The sequence below is a fragment of the Cyprinodon tularosa genome, unplaced genomic scaffold, assembly GCF_016077235.1.
Source record: "Cyprinodon tularosa strain WSP-4 unplaced genomic scaffold, ASM1607723v1 ctg51, whole genome shotgun sequence".
Taxonomy (NCBI): Eukaryota; Metazoa; Chordata; class Actinopteri; order Cyprinodontiformes; family Cyprinodontidae; genus Cyprinodon; species Cyprinodon tularosa.
This window is the reverse complement of record NW_024039241.1, coordinates 1,478,121-1,493,024: the sequence shown is the minus strand read 5'-3', so window position 1 is coordinate 1,493,024 and position 14,904 is coordinate 1,478,121. Positions and strand designations below refer to the sequence as shown.

General features: G+C 38.3%; 1 protein-coding gene across 19 annotated transcripts in view; it reads right to left on the bottom strand.

Annotated features, from left to right (window-relative positions):
• The window catches only part of ncam1b (neural cell adhesion molecule 1b), a 126,439-nt gene that overhangs the window by 23,170 nt on the left and 88,365 nt on the right, over positions 1 to 14,904 (bottom strand). For 14 of the 19 annotated variants that reach the window (XM_038303423.1, XM_038303413.1, XM_038303414.1 and 11 more), the window contains 4 exons: positions 12,280 to 12,309; positions 5,636 to 5,786; positions 4,345 to 4,532; positions 3,901 to 3,997 (listed from right to left, as the gene is read on the bottom strand). In XM_038303423.1, the coding sequence (XP_038159351.1) occupies positions 3,901 to 3,997; positions 4,345 to 4,532; positions 5,636 to 5,786; positions 12,280 to 12,309 (466 nt within the window). The remainder of the gene's footprint in view (positions 1 to 3,900; positions 3,998 to 4,344; positions 4,533 to 5,635; positions 5,787 to 12,279; positions 12,310 to 14,904) is intronic. The other 5 variants (XM_038303416.1, XM_038303419.1, XM_038303424.1 and 2 more) reach the window with 1 other exon arrangement.

Here is a 14,904-nt window from a genome sequence, read left to right as displayed (position 1 = left end):
GATCCTGGTAGTGTGGATCAGTGAGTCGATGTCTCGCTCACTCCTGGCATACAGCTTGATGTCATCCATGTAGAGGAGGTGACTGATGATTGTTCCGCTTCGGAATTGGTATCCGTAGCCAGTCTTTGTGATGATCTGGCTGAGGGGGTTAAGGCCTATGCAGAACAGCAGCGGGGATAGTGCATCGCCTTGGTATATGCCGCACTTGATGGTGACTTGTGCTATTGGCTTTGCATTGGCTTCCAGACTTGTTTTCCACAGCTTCATTGAGTTCTTGATGAAGGCTATTAGAGTCCTGTTGATCTTGTACATTTCCAGGCATTCCAGTATCCATGTATGTGGCATTGAGTCATAGGCTTTCTTATAGTCAATCCAGGCAGTGCACAGATTTGTCTGCCTGGTCCTACAGTCTCGGGTGACTGCTCTATCCACTAGTAGCTGGTGCTTGGCTCCTCTGGTGTTGCTTCCTATTCCCTTCTGGGCAGGGTGCATGTATTGAGCCATGTGCCTATTCATCTTAGCCGCTATGATGCCTGACAGGAGCTTCCATGTTGTACATAGGCAAGTTATTGGCCGGTAGTTGGATGGGGTTGTTCCCTTCTGCGGATCCTTCATGATCAGGATTGTCCGTCCTTGGGTTAGCCATTCTGGGTGGGTCCCATCCATCAGCAGTTGGTTCATTTGTGCTGCGAGGCGTGCATGAAGTGCGGTTAGTTTTTTCAGCCAGTAGGTGTGGACCATGTCAGGGCCTGGTGCTGTCCAGCTCTTCAAACCTGCCGCTCTTTCTTGGACATCTGCCGTTGTAATGGTTACTGGTTCTTGTTCTGGGAGATTGCTGTGATCTGTTCTTAGATCTTCCAGCCACTGAGCATTGGTGTTGTGGGATGCCTCCTTCTCCCATATGTTTCTCCAGTACTGTTCAGTCTCAGCCCTGGGTGGATCTGATCTTGAATTACCCTGCCACTGTGAGTACACTTTGGATGGGTTGGTGGAGAACACCTGGTTTATTCTCCTGGCTTCTGCTTCTCCCTTGTATCTCTTTAGGTGGGTGGCCAGGGCGGCGAGTCTTTGCTTGGCAGTTTCCAGAGCCTCAGGGATCGACAGCTTGTTGTACTTAGGTAACCTCTTCCCTACACCTTTCTGCAGGTCTGAGAGCTGACTAACCTCTCTTCGTGTTGCCTTGATCTTGGCTTCCAGCCTTCTTCTCCATGGGGGCTCTGCTTTGTGGCCTGTGGTGTTTATCTTATGGCCAAGCATCTCTAGGATCACTGTAGCTGTGGCATAGGTCAGCTCATTGGTTTCAGTGATGTCCTTAGTAGGGATAGTATGTAGTGCTGCATTTACATCTTCTAGAAGGCTTTCAGAGGGTACTCTGTCACTTAGCCTTGGCAGTCTTGGTCGTCGTACTAGGGGATCCAGTTTCGTTATGATCTGCTGTCGCAGGTCAGCTGCCCTTACGTTTAGTGGGCCTGTTGTAGTTGGGGCTGGGGGCCCAATCTCTGTGTGTTGGGATGATGATATTTCCCTACTGACCTGTTGTCCTGACTCCCCCTTGCCGCAGCATGTCAGTTGTACCTCGTCAATTTCTAGCTGTGAAAGGAGCTGCCGTTTGCGGATGTTGGAACACTGTGTTAGTAGTTGTTTCTTTGTCAATGACGACAATGGTTGTTGGAGCTGCCATAATTCCCATAGTCGTTGGAGCTGCCATATATATATATATATATATATATATATATATATATATATAGCAAGCAGTGCAGCATCGATCAAAAACAATCAATAACACTTTTCAATAAACAGAATACCTTACCTAAAATTGGTTAGAATATAGAGTTTAGAAGGATAGAAAAGCAACAAAGTAGATCCTCTTTGAGACTCAAAAGGCGGATTGGTGCAGCATCTGCCGTGAAGCGGGCGCTGTACCGGTCCGTCGTGGTGAAGAGAGAGCTGAGTCAAAAAGCGAAGCTCTCGATTTACCGGTCGATCTACGTTCCTACCCTCATCTATGGTCATGAACTCTGGGTCATGACCGAAAGAACGAGATCGCGGATACAAGCGGCCGAAATGGGTTTCCTCCGTAGGGTGGCTGGGCTCTCCCTTAGAGATAGGGTGAGAAGCTCGGTCATCCGGGAGGGACTCGGAGTAGAGCCGCTGCTCGTCCACGTCGAGAGGAGCCAGTTGAGGTGGCTTGGGCATCTGTTTAGGATGCCTCCTGGACGCCTCCCTGGTGAGGTGTTTCGGGCACGTCCCCAGGGGGGAGGCCCCGGGGAAGACCCAGGACACGCTGGAGAGACTATGTTTCTCGGCTGGTCTAGGAACGCCTTGGGGTTCCTCCTGAAGAGCTGGAAGAAGTGGCTGGGGAGAGGGAAGTCTGGGCCTCCCTTCTTAAGCTGCTGCCCCCGCGACCCGACCCCGGATAAGCGGAGGAAGATGGATGGATGGAGTTAGTATCTGAATATCTTAAGAACCTAGTATTGATGGTAATTTAAGACAGGAAAAAAAATGCTTTAATGGTTTCACCCCATCTTTAAAAGAACCACAAGGCATTTAAATACGATATACTGTTTGTAGAAGTGACTAACTTAATGATTTATAAGTTTAAAACCCTGGACCCTATTTTAATTAAAACTAAACGACTTCTGTTATCCAAACTCAGATGGTTTTATTTCTCTGTTTGAAGCAGAAACAATGGACATACAGTAAAGGGTAGAATGTGTAGTAAAGGTAAGGGTGGAAATCCAGGAAAAAAGCTCCAGAGAAGCATAAAAAAAAAAATTATAATAAAATAAAAATACACCTCTCTTGATGTAAAATATAAAACAAAGTCACAAAAAATTAAGCAGGCTTTTAACAGTCTTAATAAATAGCCCTTGGGAGCCTAAACTAAGATTGTAGTTACATTAATCCCCCATCAGTAAGTCACAGATTACTCAGTGTTTCCAAAACATGAAAATATTCAACTATAAACAGCGAGTGTTCAGTAATATACAAATATTAATTTTAGCCTTTATGGGAAAAGGAGCTATCTGGGATATGAGGTACATACTGTTCGTAGCAGGAAATAGGGTTTAAATTACAATTCTCCTTTGTTAAAATTACCAGCAAAAAAAAGTTATTGCTCCCCACCCACTTCTCCATCCATTACAGAGAAAATTATATTATTAAAACTGTTTAACTAATTAAAACAGTAATATCCGAGTTCTGCTGGCTTTGTAGGATTCCAAGACTCTGACGTGAGCCCCATTCTGTTGTGCATCACTTTGATCTGGGAGGTAAAAAGGAACACTGTAATTACTGCGCTTCCACAGGTTTCTGCCTAAAGTGAAAAATGCTTCTTTTTTTTTTTCTTTTTCCCCAAGCTGTTCATTTCAGACGGTGGCTTAAAATTGGCATTTTCTCTCTCCCTCTTGTCTTAAGGAGAAAAATACACTCATCTCACCGTGCAACGTAATTAAACTGCCCTTTTTCTAACAAAGCATTCAGCGAATTTCTGCAGATGAACAGTACAAAACGACATTTTTTTCCACACTGCACAAACGTCTTTGATGCAAGAAAGAGATAAGCAATGCTGATAGATGATCTAATGTCTTTTATCTAAATTTATCTTCCATCTAAACAAACAGAGCTGCTTTTTGTCTCATGGTGAATGTCACGGACAAACATTCTAATACAAAGAGTTTAGAATCTGTTTCACAGCCCAGAACAAACCAATATCTAATTCACTACTTGGTTTTAATTAGGTTTACTGCTATTACAAAGGTAAATACATGTCTTAGAGCTCTTACCATAATTTGCAATAAAATGCTTTTGCAACATACTGTACTGACTTGTATATATCATATATTTAAATGTTGTGGTCTAATGCTGTTGTGAGGTTTAAACCACAGCCTTATCACTGACCAGCCTGAATGAGCAGGAACTCCTTGGACTCGGTGCCCATCTCATTGGAGGCGGTGCAGTTATAGCTTCCAAAATCATTTTCAGACTCAGGAGTAATCTGAAGGGTGGAGAAAAATAGAAGAGTAAACATACAGTATGAAGGCAAAACTCACGAACCAACATATGTGTCAAACCTTATGAAGGTGACCTTTGTGTTTGTCCGTTAGAGTAACCTAAAGATTTCTACTGTATGTGCTGCTGTGAGCCTTTATGCTGCTGAATTATTCATGCTTTTTTTCACAATGAGGCTGAAAGAAACCCCCCTCACTCCAACTTGTGCTCATGAAATCTTGATGACACAAGGTGGTGGGGGGTCTGGGATTTGTCTGTGCACATGGAAGAACATTGTCTATGCATTATGTATGTTTACTTTACGTTGCCAAATGCTCTTTAAAGTCAGTTTACCTGTAGGTAGCTGGATGAAGGAGTTCTGAAGATCTTGATATTGGTTGTGTTTGAGTTTGGGAGCTGCAGTCCATCTCTCAGCCAAACAATTGACACATCAGTGGGAAAAGCCTTGACCTCACAGCTGATATTGACCGGATTTCCTTCCCAGGTGTAAACTGCGACTGTTCCATGGATCTTAGGCGTATCTAGGAGTGCAAAACGTGTTTGAGAAAACAGATAAAAAATATCTTTTAACTTATATTAATAAGATAAGATGATAAGATGTTAATGTAAATTCTTTAAGGCGATATAGACAAATGATTCAATGTATTAAAGGTTTTATATTCAGTAATCCAAAGAGTAAGAATCCATCACGCACATGCACTAGGGACTGAAATGTTTCAAATTGGTAGATTGATCAACTGCTGGCAGTCAAGATTTGTTGGCAAATCTTTAGCTTTTTAAGGTGATGAAAGATAAAGGGACTGAACAAAACATAAACAGTTAAAACACCTATAATTTCATAGGACAAATTGTACAAATCTGTGCTAAAACAATGGCCTTGCTGTTAATGTCGCTAAAAAAGGTATTCCTATCAGGGCAAGAGCACTAAATGAAGACAGCCTGTTTCACTGTTGGGGGATACAGTGACTAAGTCAGTTTACTTTGGGCATTTTCTTACCATGATTACCCGTCTCAGTCAAAAGTACTGATGATCGTCCAACAGTCTAACATATAATACTGATTATAAAGCAAAAACTACTTTACTAATTTTTACAAATTAAATGAAATGAAATCATGTACCTACATATCTCAGCAAACATTCTAAGTAATAACTAAGAGGGACCAACTATTTTAGAAAACAACCTTAAGAAGCTTCTACACAAAGTTAACCATCTACTACTATTAAAGTTTGCCGCCGCTTCAATGGATAGCAGAAACATCTCCAAAAGAAAGGTTATATGTTCAAGGGAGATACAGACTGGTTAATCTATTTAAAATATCCCAAATTTGTGATTCAAGAAGTGGAAGTAAGGCTTTCAAACCTATATTAAAAAAAGACAATAATAATTTAACTTAATTGATCTCACAATGGAGACATTTACCTCTGCATTTAACCCATCCCCTTGGGAAGCAGTTGGCTCCCCAAGGGGATGTCACTTTCTTATTAGAATTTTTAATCAAAACAATAAATAAACACCCAAATAATCTACTACATTAATGCTCATTGTGACTGTAAGTACACCTAAACATAATTTTCCCCACTGTAAATATTTATCAGATTGCTAAAAAACTAGGAAATACTTACAGCGGACCTCCAGATAAGCAATTTGTTCATCCTCTCCAATGGCGCTGCGTGCTGTGCAGAGATACTGACCAGCATCTGTATACTTGACATACTTCAGAGTGAGGGAGGACACACGAGCATCACTCCTTACAACCACATTTCCATCTGGGCTCTAAATAGTGCCAGAAAAAAAAAGTTTGGTGTAAAAGGAAACATATCAGTTCATTCATGGTATTACAGCATCGTCACATTAAACTATTTTGCAAAAAGATGATTTTAACCTGAAAGAAGAAAGAAAAGTAAGCCAGCCTTTAATAAAAAGAATGGACTTCAACAAAAGAGGTGAACAGCTCAGTAGAGAGACATGGAAACACAGGGATGCAGATGACAAGGTAGGGGAGCTGATAAATAATTGATGGAAGACAGCATTAGGACCATCTAGAGCTTTTCACATGGCAGCTTTACAAACTTGTGAAATATGCTGATGCACAGCTGCAGACAGGATGTCCCACGCTTGCATTTCTACACCAGCTGACTGGTGTTTTTGCATCATCTCTGTCTCCGCCAGTTACTTGCTTCCCCACTGCTTACATCATTTGTGACATTTTAGTTGTATATTTTTTTCCAGCACTTATTCCTGCTTCAGTGATGAAAAGACGACATCAAGACACGCAGAAATCCAATACCATGATAGGCAGCGCAGAAAGTGTCCTGATGAGATGCTTAATTGTGAACTCCATTCCCCAGAAAACCTAGTAGGAAGAACTTGATCTGTGCAGCTGCATCACATGCTGCATTCCAGCCAACAGATTCAGTTTTTATCACTTAGACTAAAACAGGCTGTGTGTGGTTTCTGCTTTCCAAGAGCTACTTTTTATTAAAAAAATCAAACAAATTGAAACATCTCATAACCAGATGATATCTTAGATATAATCAAATCCAAACACACCAAAGCCAAATAAAAGACATCTGTACGATGTTCCAATTTTCTTCATGAACATCTTACTTTTGTATTCTATACAATTTCCTGTGCCTTTGTTCTCTCACCAAGGTGCTAGAACAGAGTATCTGAATGTCTCTTATGGCTTTATGGCTTTGATCCAAATTGAAAAGAAAACAATGGCTGAATGCTTTAACACAGAGTGAATTAGGGCCCTGCCTGGGAAGGCATTTAAAAGAAACAGTGTTAGTTTGTATTCAAATTATACACACAAAGCATGTCTGGGGCATTTATTATGCATAGCGGGTAGCGAGAGCAGAGGGACACTTACATAACACACACTACCCTTTTTTCTGACCCCTGTGCAGATAGCTATCTCCGTCGACCCCTGTGGTGCTGTTTTCAAACGCTGCATTTATGCAACATGCCACTGCATATAGGCATTAGGGCCAACAGTAGTTAAAAAAAAGCCACAATGTATGAAGGCTTTCTCATCTGATAGAATTCCTTTAAGTGCAAAAAAACCCCTAAATAAGTATTATAAGTATACATAAGTATTTTAGTTAAACGGTGTATATATACTATATAATGTATATATAATTAAAAAGCTATTCCATTAAGCAATTTGTTAAAAAAATAAAATAAAATAAAACTCACTGTATGCTGAATCTTAAACACAATAAAATGTATTTGAAGCAGTTATGTTAATTGTCATACGTTATCTTCCAGTAATTGAAAATCCAGCAAGAATGTGCAAAAGGATTTACACAGAAATGTTATGTAATGGTCTACATAAGGAAATTGCCGAGCATAAGGTCGTATAAATCCACAGTTTGGGGAGATTCACATGGTATGGACTGCAATTTAAGGTCAGCTAATTATGTGTCTGTTGCAATGGCCTTAACACTTCCTTCATATGAATGTCAATTATACATTTATTTGGTAAATTTAGTTCCCACCATTTAGCTGAAAATGGAGGGAGTTAGAATCCAAGTTGCCTGAGGTCTGGTACAGAATGTTCTTTCATTCATGATTTGGGGAGTCTTCATCTGCTGTTGTTGTTCCACTGTGTTTGATCAGGTCTAACTTCAGTGCAGCTATTTATTAGGAAATGTTAAGTTTCATATTTTCTTCTGCTAATAAGTGTTATGAAGATTAGGTTTAATTTAATCTCCATCAAAATATCACCCCTGCTAGCAGTGCCCAATGTACAAACATCAGGTTATATGACGGTGGTATTGAATGCTTCATTTGCCTACCTGACCTAGGTTACCTGACAGTCATTTTTTAAAACGTTTTGCCATCTGGGCCAGAATCCTGAAGCGGAATATTTGTGTTGGTCTAAACTGACTGGCTTCCCTTTTTCTTATATTTGATAACACAAGGTCAGCTTTGATAGTATTTTCCTTTTTACTTGTGAACTTCTAATCAACAAAGTAAGCAGGCCACATGTCCACAGCTGTCCGGGGATGAATATGTACCTCATTTAAGATAGAAAACATAAAAAGAAAGTTGTATTTCTTCTCATCTTTACTGGAGGGTATGTGGGTCACTCTTTGCAAACATTTGCTCTTTTTAGCATAGTTGACTCAATGCGTGTATCAAACTTTGTTTGCTAGATGTCTGGTGCAGCTGTTGCCAGCACTTGGCAGCAGGATTTGGGCCATTTTTAAATAGAGATTAAGGGCCAAACAAAACAATTGACAAGCTGCTTTTCAGACATGTTCTTGTATGAAATTTCTGGGGTATTAAGCCCCTGTCACACCTTGACAATTTAGCCAGCGTATGTCTGACATCCCAGAATCTTCTAGAACGCTGGCTTACGATGAACTTTCTATGTATTTTATCAATTAAGGGCGTATACATAGAGTATTCATAACGAGTCCAGAACTTATGTCCAACCACAGCCTAACTTATGCATAACCCACGGCAGAGTAATGCCCATGAAATGTCACAAGCCAGTGTCCTGAGGACGGCAGCAATGCACCCGGAGGTGCCCGGTCTGAATAAAAAGACTTATTTGATCGCGGTATTAACCTAGCTGCTGTTTACTGCCCCCCCCCCCCCCCCCCCCCCCCCCCCCCCCCTCCAAAAAAGAAAGAAAGAATATTATAATATTAAATAGAAAAAAGAAAGAAAGAAGGTTTGTATTTGAAGTTTGTTGGTTGGGGGCATGAACGCAGGGAGGATCCATCACGCTCACCTTCATGCTCACCCCTTAATGCGGATGAAGTCTGGAGGAGTACAGACCATTTCCTCCTGTGAGCCCCCGTTCATACCAAAATGCTGCCAATACGTCATTATACAATAGCTGTAAATAAGAAAACCGCTCGGCGGTCATCTGGAACACCTCAAATACTTTGATTTGTGTTGGAAATAAATTCTTGATAAGTTACTCATAAGTTATATAAAAGTTACTCATAGGTTTTCTATAAGCTAGATCCCACGACTTATGAATAACTTACACTCAACGTTTGTCTACGATCAAATGACGTACTTGTAAAGTATGGCTCACGTATGAGCATACTTTATACAAAACTGACCCATAACTTGTCCAACGTATGTCAGCGTTTTTGCCTTATTTTTCATGTGCTGAATGGCTACAGGTTTCCAGCCAACTTTCCTCCAAATTCCAGCCCCTTGAGTGGTGTGTCGCTACCCAATATGTCCCAGAAGCACAATCCGTTCAGCTCTTTCGGGCATGTGCGACCAGACATAACTGACAAATCCTCAAGGTGTGACAGCAATCATTTAACTGAGAAAAAAAAGTTATGCCACTTTCTAATTTTCTTTTAGCTGTAGGTCAAATTATTCAAAACTAACTATAAAGTAGATAATTGTGTAAAATATATCTTATGGCATACAGTATGTTTCACTTTTTTAAATGTAGAAAATAAACCAAGTTATGTTTTCTCTGGATATATGAATTCTAAAAAGCTAAAGATATAGTTTTTAATGACAAAGTGAAATGCTGCTCTAAGACAGTAGGTAAAAAAAACCACAAGATTTTTAGCACACATTACTAATAAAGCTAAACTGACCGAGCATTTTGAGAAATTTGTCTCAAAATGAAAGACAATTCTGAGCAACCTCAAAACATCAATTTGACACTACACGCTGGACAAGTTAAAACTCATGTCTCATCAAATATAAAATAGTCCCGCATACAAATGGACCTTCCACCGCACAGCTTATTAAACGAACACACTCAGTATTCTCCCAGTGCTCCGCGCTCCCTCCCGTGTGATTTGTAATTGGATGTCATGCAGAGAGACACACACTGATCAACTCAGAGCGCAGGTGAACTGAAAAAGCATATCATTATGTCAGAAAGTGAAAATTATTATTGCCTCATCCATTAATGAAATCCAGAGAGCTCATGACCAGAAACCACATGTGCTTCAAATACCCTACTGGAAAAGTCATTTGCAAGCCCGGATTTCACTGAAATACACTTAATGTAGAAATATATATCAAGAAGCCTTGTGGAATCTGTAGTGAATCTGCATTTGCGTCTAGCAGAGATTATACATCTTAAAGCCAAAACTAAATTGTTATATAATGGCTTTATTTTTTTATTTGCAGAAGAATCGTCATGAAATGAATCCAGATGGCAAGAATGAGTCATTCTTCTTCTTTTTTTTTTTTTTTTTTTTTTACTTGAAATAATTATTCATGCATAACTTTTTATTTTTAATGCAAACATTTTCAGGTTTCAAGAAGGAGCCTCTATTTAGTTTTGGTAGTTATTGTAGATATCTGGAGATTAAAAAAAATCTCATCTGATCAACGTATCAAATAGTGATTTGACCTGATAAAATACCAACTTCATTTGGAAACTTTGAGCACTAAAATGCAGTATTTTTCAGCACTGTTAGATTATATTTGTTTAGAACACCTTCAATACTAAAATAGCAAGGCTATTCCAGGACACACAGTGACCTGAGAGAACAGCATTGATTTACTTGAAGTACAGTTTCTCCACAAAAAGCAGAGGATCAGAGACACAATTTGCAAGAACACCTCGTAACAAAAAATGTAATGGAATAAGATCTCCTTGTCTCACTCCATGTTGCGTATAGATGTAAGATATATTCTCACCAATTTTCTCGTGTATGGAGAACAAATTCAATATTAAACTAATTTGGAGAAAAACTTTAGTGCTCTGGTCCTTTCTTTAGCTAATTTTCACATTTCCTTTCTGCAAGCACCTTATTCTGATACTATTCTACTGAACAGAGATATTTCAACTTTTTAAAATCAAAGAATCAGTTATAATCAATATCACATATGGATGTCAATAATAATTTTCAAAGATGTACTATAAAGTTGATAGAGAACAGTAGTAGTTACAGATATGCATGAAAGAAAAAAGATTTAAAAGAAGAGATACTACTGTATAAAGCTCTTTATATTCAGCATTGGATTAATCAAATATACCTGAAGGAAATTGTATCGACGATGTTTGATTAGGATGAGTTCCAGGAAAAACACTAAAAAGAGTTTTCACATTCCTTCAACTTTTACACATTTTTTTTTTATCTTCCAGACAAAACCTCACTGTCTTTTAATTATATTTGGTAAGACAGACCACCCTAAATAACAATAACATTAAAATGTTTAGTTTTTTAATATATACAGTAGTAACAGTTTATAAGTTCCCCTAATGGCTGAAAAGTAGCTGATTGGCCTCCGGTTTCCAGCCAAATTTCCGCCCAATTCCAGCCCCTTGAGTGGTGTTGCTACCTAATTCGTCCTGGAAGCACAATCCGTACCATCAGCTCATTTGTGCATGCGCAACCAGATAAAAATCCGGGTTTCCATAAATAATGTAATTATGATACTAAAATTACTTTTTCTATCCTTAACTCACTAAAGAACGCTGATAACACATGTTTAAAAATGTTTTATGATTTTTCTGAGACAATTTTGATGCTTTTTACATTTTCCCATTAAACTACTGCATCATCATCAGACATTCTCAGAGCAGTCCAGCAAAATTTATTCGTACTTTTGTTGTTTCTTTCGTTGGGTTATGCACTATATACCATAATATTAAAATGAAATGGAAACAAAATCAAAAAGACAAGATTTATGTTTAAATCCAAAGACAAAAAAAGTTAGCACCCAGAAGTAGTGGAGCACATTACCCCCACAGACCTGTCGGTTAGTAGCGAAGGACGTGTCAAGGACCCATCATGGAAACAGGGTAACATTTAAACAGTTACTACTAATAATGTTTCATTCCATCAAAAACAAAACCACAGCAGAATGCTGCCAACACTGTTTAAGGGGGGATGATGTTTTCAGGGTAACAAGAAGGATTGGTTTTTATCCTAGGTCAAAAATTTGATACAGGACTTGTAGCAACATAACTCGCAGGGTTGTCTTTTGGCTTTATAATATATATATATATATATATATATATATATATATATATAGGTTTATGGTTGCAAGAAAACAGAAAACTTGTCAGAATCGAAGGTGTATCAATGCTTTTGGAAAGCACTGAGGGACTAAAACTGTTCAGGCCAAAGCAGAAATAAACCCAAAAATGAGAGAATTCCACAAGCCTATTTTTCGACTGCATCATTCTCAGCATTATGTTCTTTCGCTGACCCTCCTTTGATCAAGAATTTTGATCTGCATCCATTCGGAATTGAATTAGACTTTTCCTGACATGAATGATGGATGGGTGGAGGAAAAAGCCATGCATTTAGAATACCTTGTGCTGCTCAGGCCGAGTCCATGATGCCTGCAGAGGACAGAGAAACAACAGACAGAAGGCAAAGCAATTCTTAGAAAGTAATCCTCTTCTTCTCAAGAATGGGATGCTGCAAATTGCATGCAAGTATTAGACGACCAGATTATTTACCTTGCATCCAAAGTGCCAAGTCTGAGTTTCTGATTCATAATGCCTGTTGATGCTTTAGGGAAGTTTTTTTTATTTTTCAGAGAAAGCTTGATTTGGCTTTAAGAAACCTTTTAAGTATAGATTTCTGTTTTTTTTTTTTTTTTCTAAAGTGCACACCAAAATAAAGAAAATCTACTGCCATCACGAAAGCATAAATTCTTCCAAAGAAGAGGGTTCCTAGTTTATCAAAGGATGTGATTCAATTACACTGCAACAACAAAGATAGGCCAGAATTCCTTGGTAAAGGAGATACAGCAATTATCAACTCACAATCCATTTTACTCTAGTCCTGCTGTCTTTATTTGATAAAAAAGCCTCTCTGCACCAAGGCACACTGGTTAGCAGCCTTGTCATTTAAGTCACTGAACAACACTTCTGGGCTTTTCAATAAGCGATGACTGGTTGAGAAAGGCAATTTTTGTTGGAGCTCTTCAAGGAAATAAATCTTTGCTTGTACGAGTTCTGAAAGTGGCATTTCTTTCCTTTGACAAAAATCTTTATTCACCTTACAAGAAAAGGATTGTGGTTCTGTGTTTCAGGTCTTTAAGTTAAAAAAATATCACTTAATGTTAGTAAATGACACAATTAAAAATGAAATATGACTGCTGCTATAGAAGATCTTATCATTTAGCATTCCTGAACATGCCTTTAAAAATGCTGCTAAGGTTTTTGTACATGTTCTTTAAAATGAAATGTAGTTGTTTTTTAATTATGTCAACAGAAGTTTTTCTGCAATAAATATAATAAAACAAATTTCTTTTGATTAATAAATGAACAAAATCTCTAAGTAAGGAGTTAATGATGGAAACAGGAGTATACATCACACTAATGATTGAGACCACTGTGTTTTTTTTTTACAAGGTCCTGTAAGATATTTAATCGACTTAAACATTTTTACATAGTGAAGATGACCTTTGTATTCTCTTTTTGTCAGGGTGTGATCGAAGATGCTTTTAAAATTATAATATAAACAACATTAAGTTGCCTCACAAAAAACAAAAAAAAATCTTGTTAGTAATTTTTAGATGACAACTGTGTTAGTAGACAAATAAAACTGGCAAGGTCGTCAGTGTAACCAACAGTCTATTTTTAAAACTGAATGCATCCACCTATAAGGTAATTGATTAGTAATTAATGCAGGCTGATCTAGCAGAGTTGCCAGGTGGAGATTGAAAACTAATGTGTCCTGTGATGTTGTGTGTTTCACAGAGGTAAAAAAAAAGAGATCATAACTTTGTTCTGGAAAAGACTTGAAATATTGGTCCCAAGAAACAAAATAAGGTCACATGTGCAACCAATATGCACTGCAAGCACTGCATAAAAGACAGCATTATAACTAATAATATACGATTGTTTTGCAGCTGTATGAATAATTGCACATTTCTGTTTTAGATTATACCAAATGGGTAATGTTATACATTTGTATCTTATATATCTATGTTAATATAATGGCACATATAGAACTACAATCTAGAAGCATTCTTTAAAATAAATCAAAGATAATCAGCATTATCCTACTTTCTAATGGACAGCCATTTTTTTAATATATCATAGTAGAACAGGTCTCTTGACAGTACAGATTTTTAAAGGAATATGTACAAATAATCCAAATAAAATCAGACAACATTGAAAAACACCACAAGACCGACACCTTTTTGGACAGCATGCTGTTTTGATGCTGATGAGAAAATGTTAAGCATGTCAATGAGATGTTATGGCCTACAAAGCTGGAAAAAACACATTATTTAAATGCAACTAGCAGAGTAATAAACAGCTATTTCATCAGGCACAGCAGCAAGAAAATATAAGAGTAAATGGAAGAAATCTACAGGAAAAATAATGGGGCAAAACAGTGAATCAAACCATCAATATTCACATCTAAAAAGCACTTCTGCATCATCTTTACTGCCTGAGCAGAATGCTTTTAAACCATTTATGGCGTATTTAAATTCAACTCTCTTTACATTAGCAAATTCCCTAATATCCTTGACAATCGGGATCCTTTCTCAGTGCCAAGATTGGAAAAAATAGTAAATAATTATCAGCCGAGTTTTATGCAAAGCTGACTGTTCATCATTAGGCACTGCAGTCGCTGCATATCATCTTATGAAGGAACGGGAGCCCAATTAAAACAAGCAACCTAACAGTGTGGTACATCACCGCTCCATCGCCGTACGCAGCGCTCCCTCTGCACTAAGGGAGCTGATGAGCACTGCTGTCATATCTGTGACAGGTGTTTATCTGAGACAAAAAAGGACCATGAACAACTTCACCTGCCACTGTCGCATCTCAGACCAAACAACAAGAACAATGTGCTGCTGGCACCCATGAGAGAGTTCTCAATTTTTCCAGCCAATTGTAATTTTCTCTTCCACAGACAATAATCCTCCTTCAGTTCTGACTTAAACTGTAATGTCAGTGTGAACAAGAGAATGG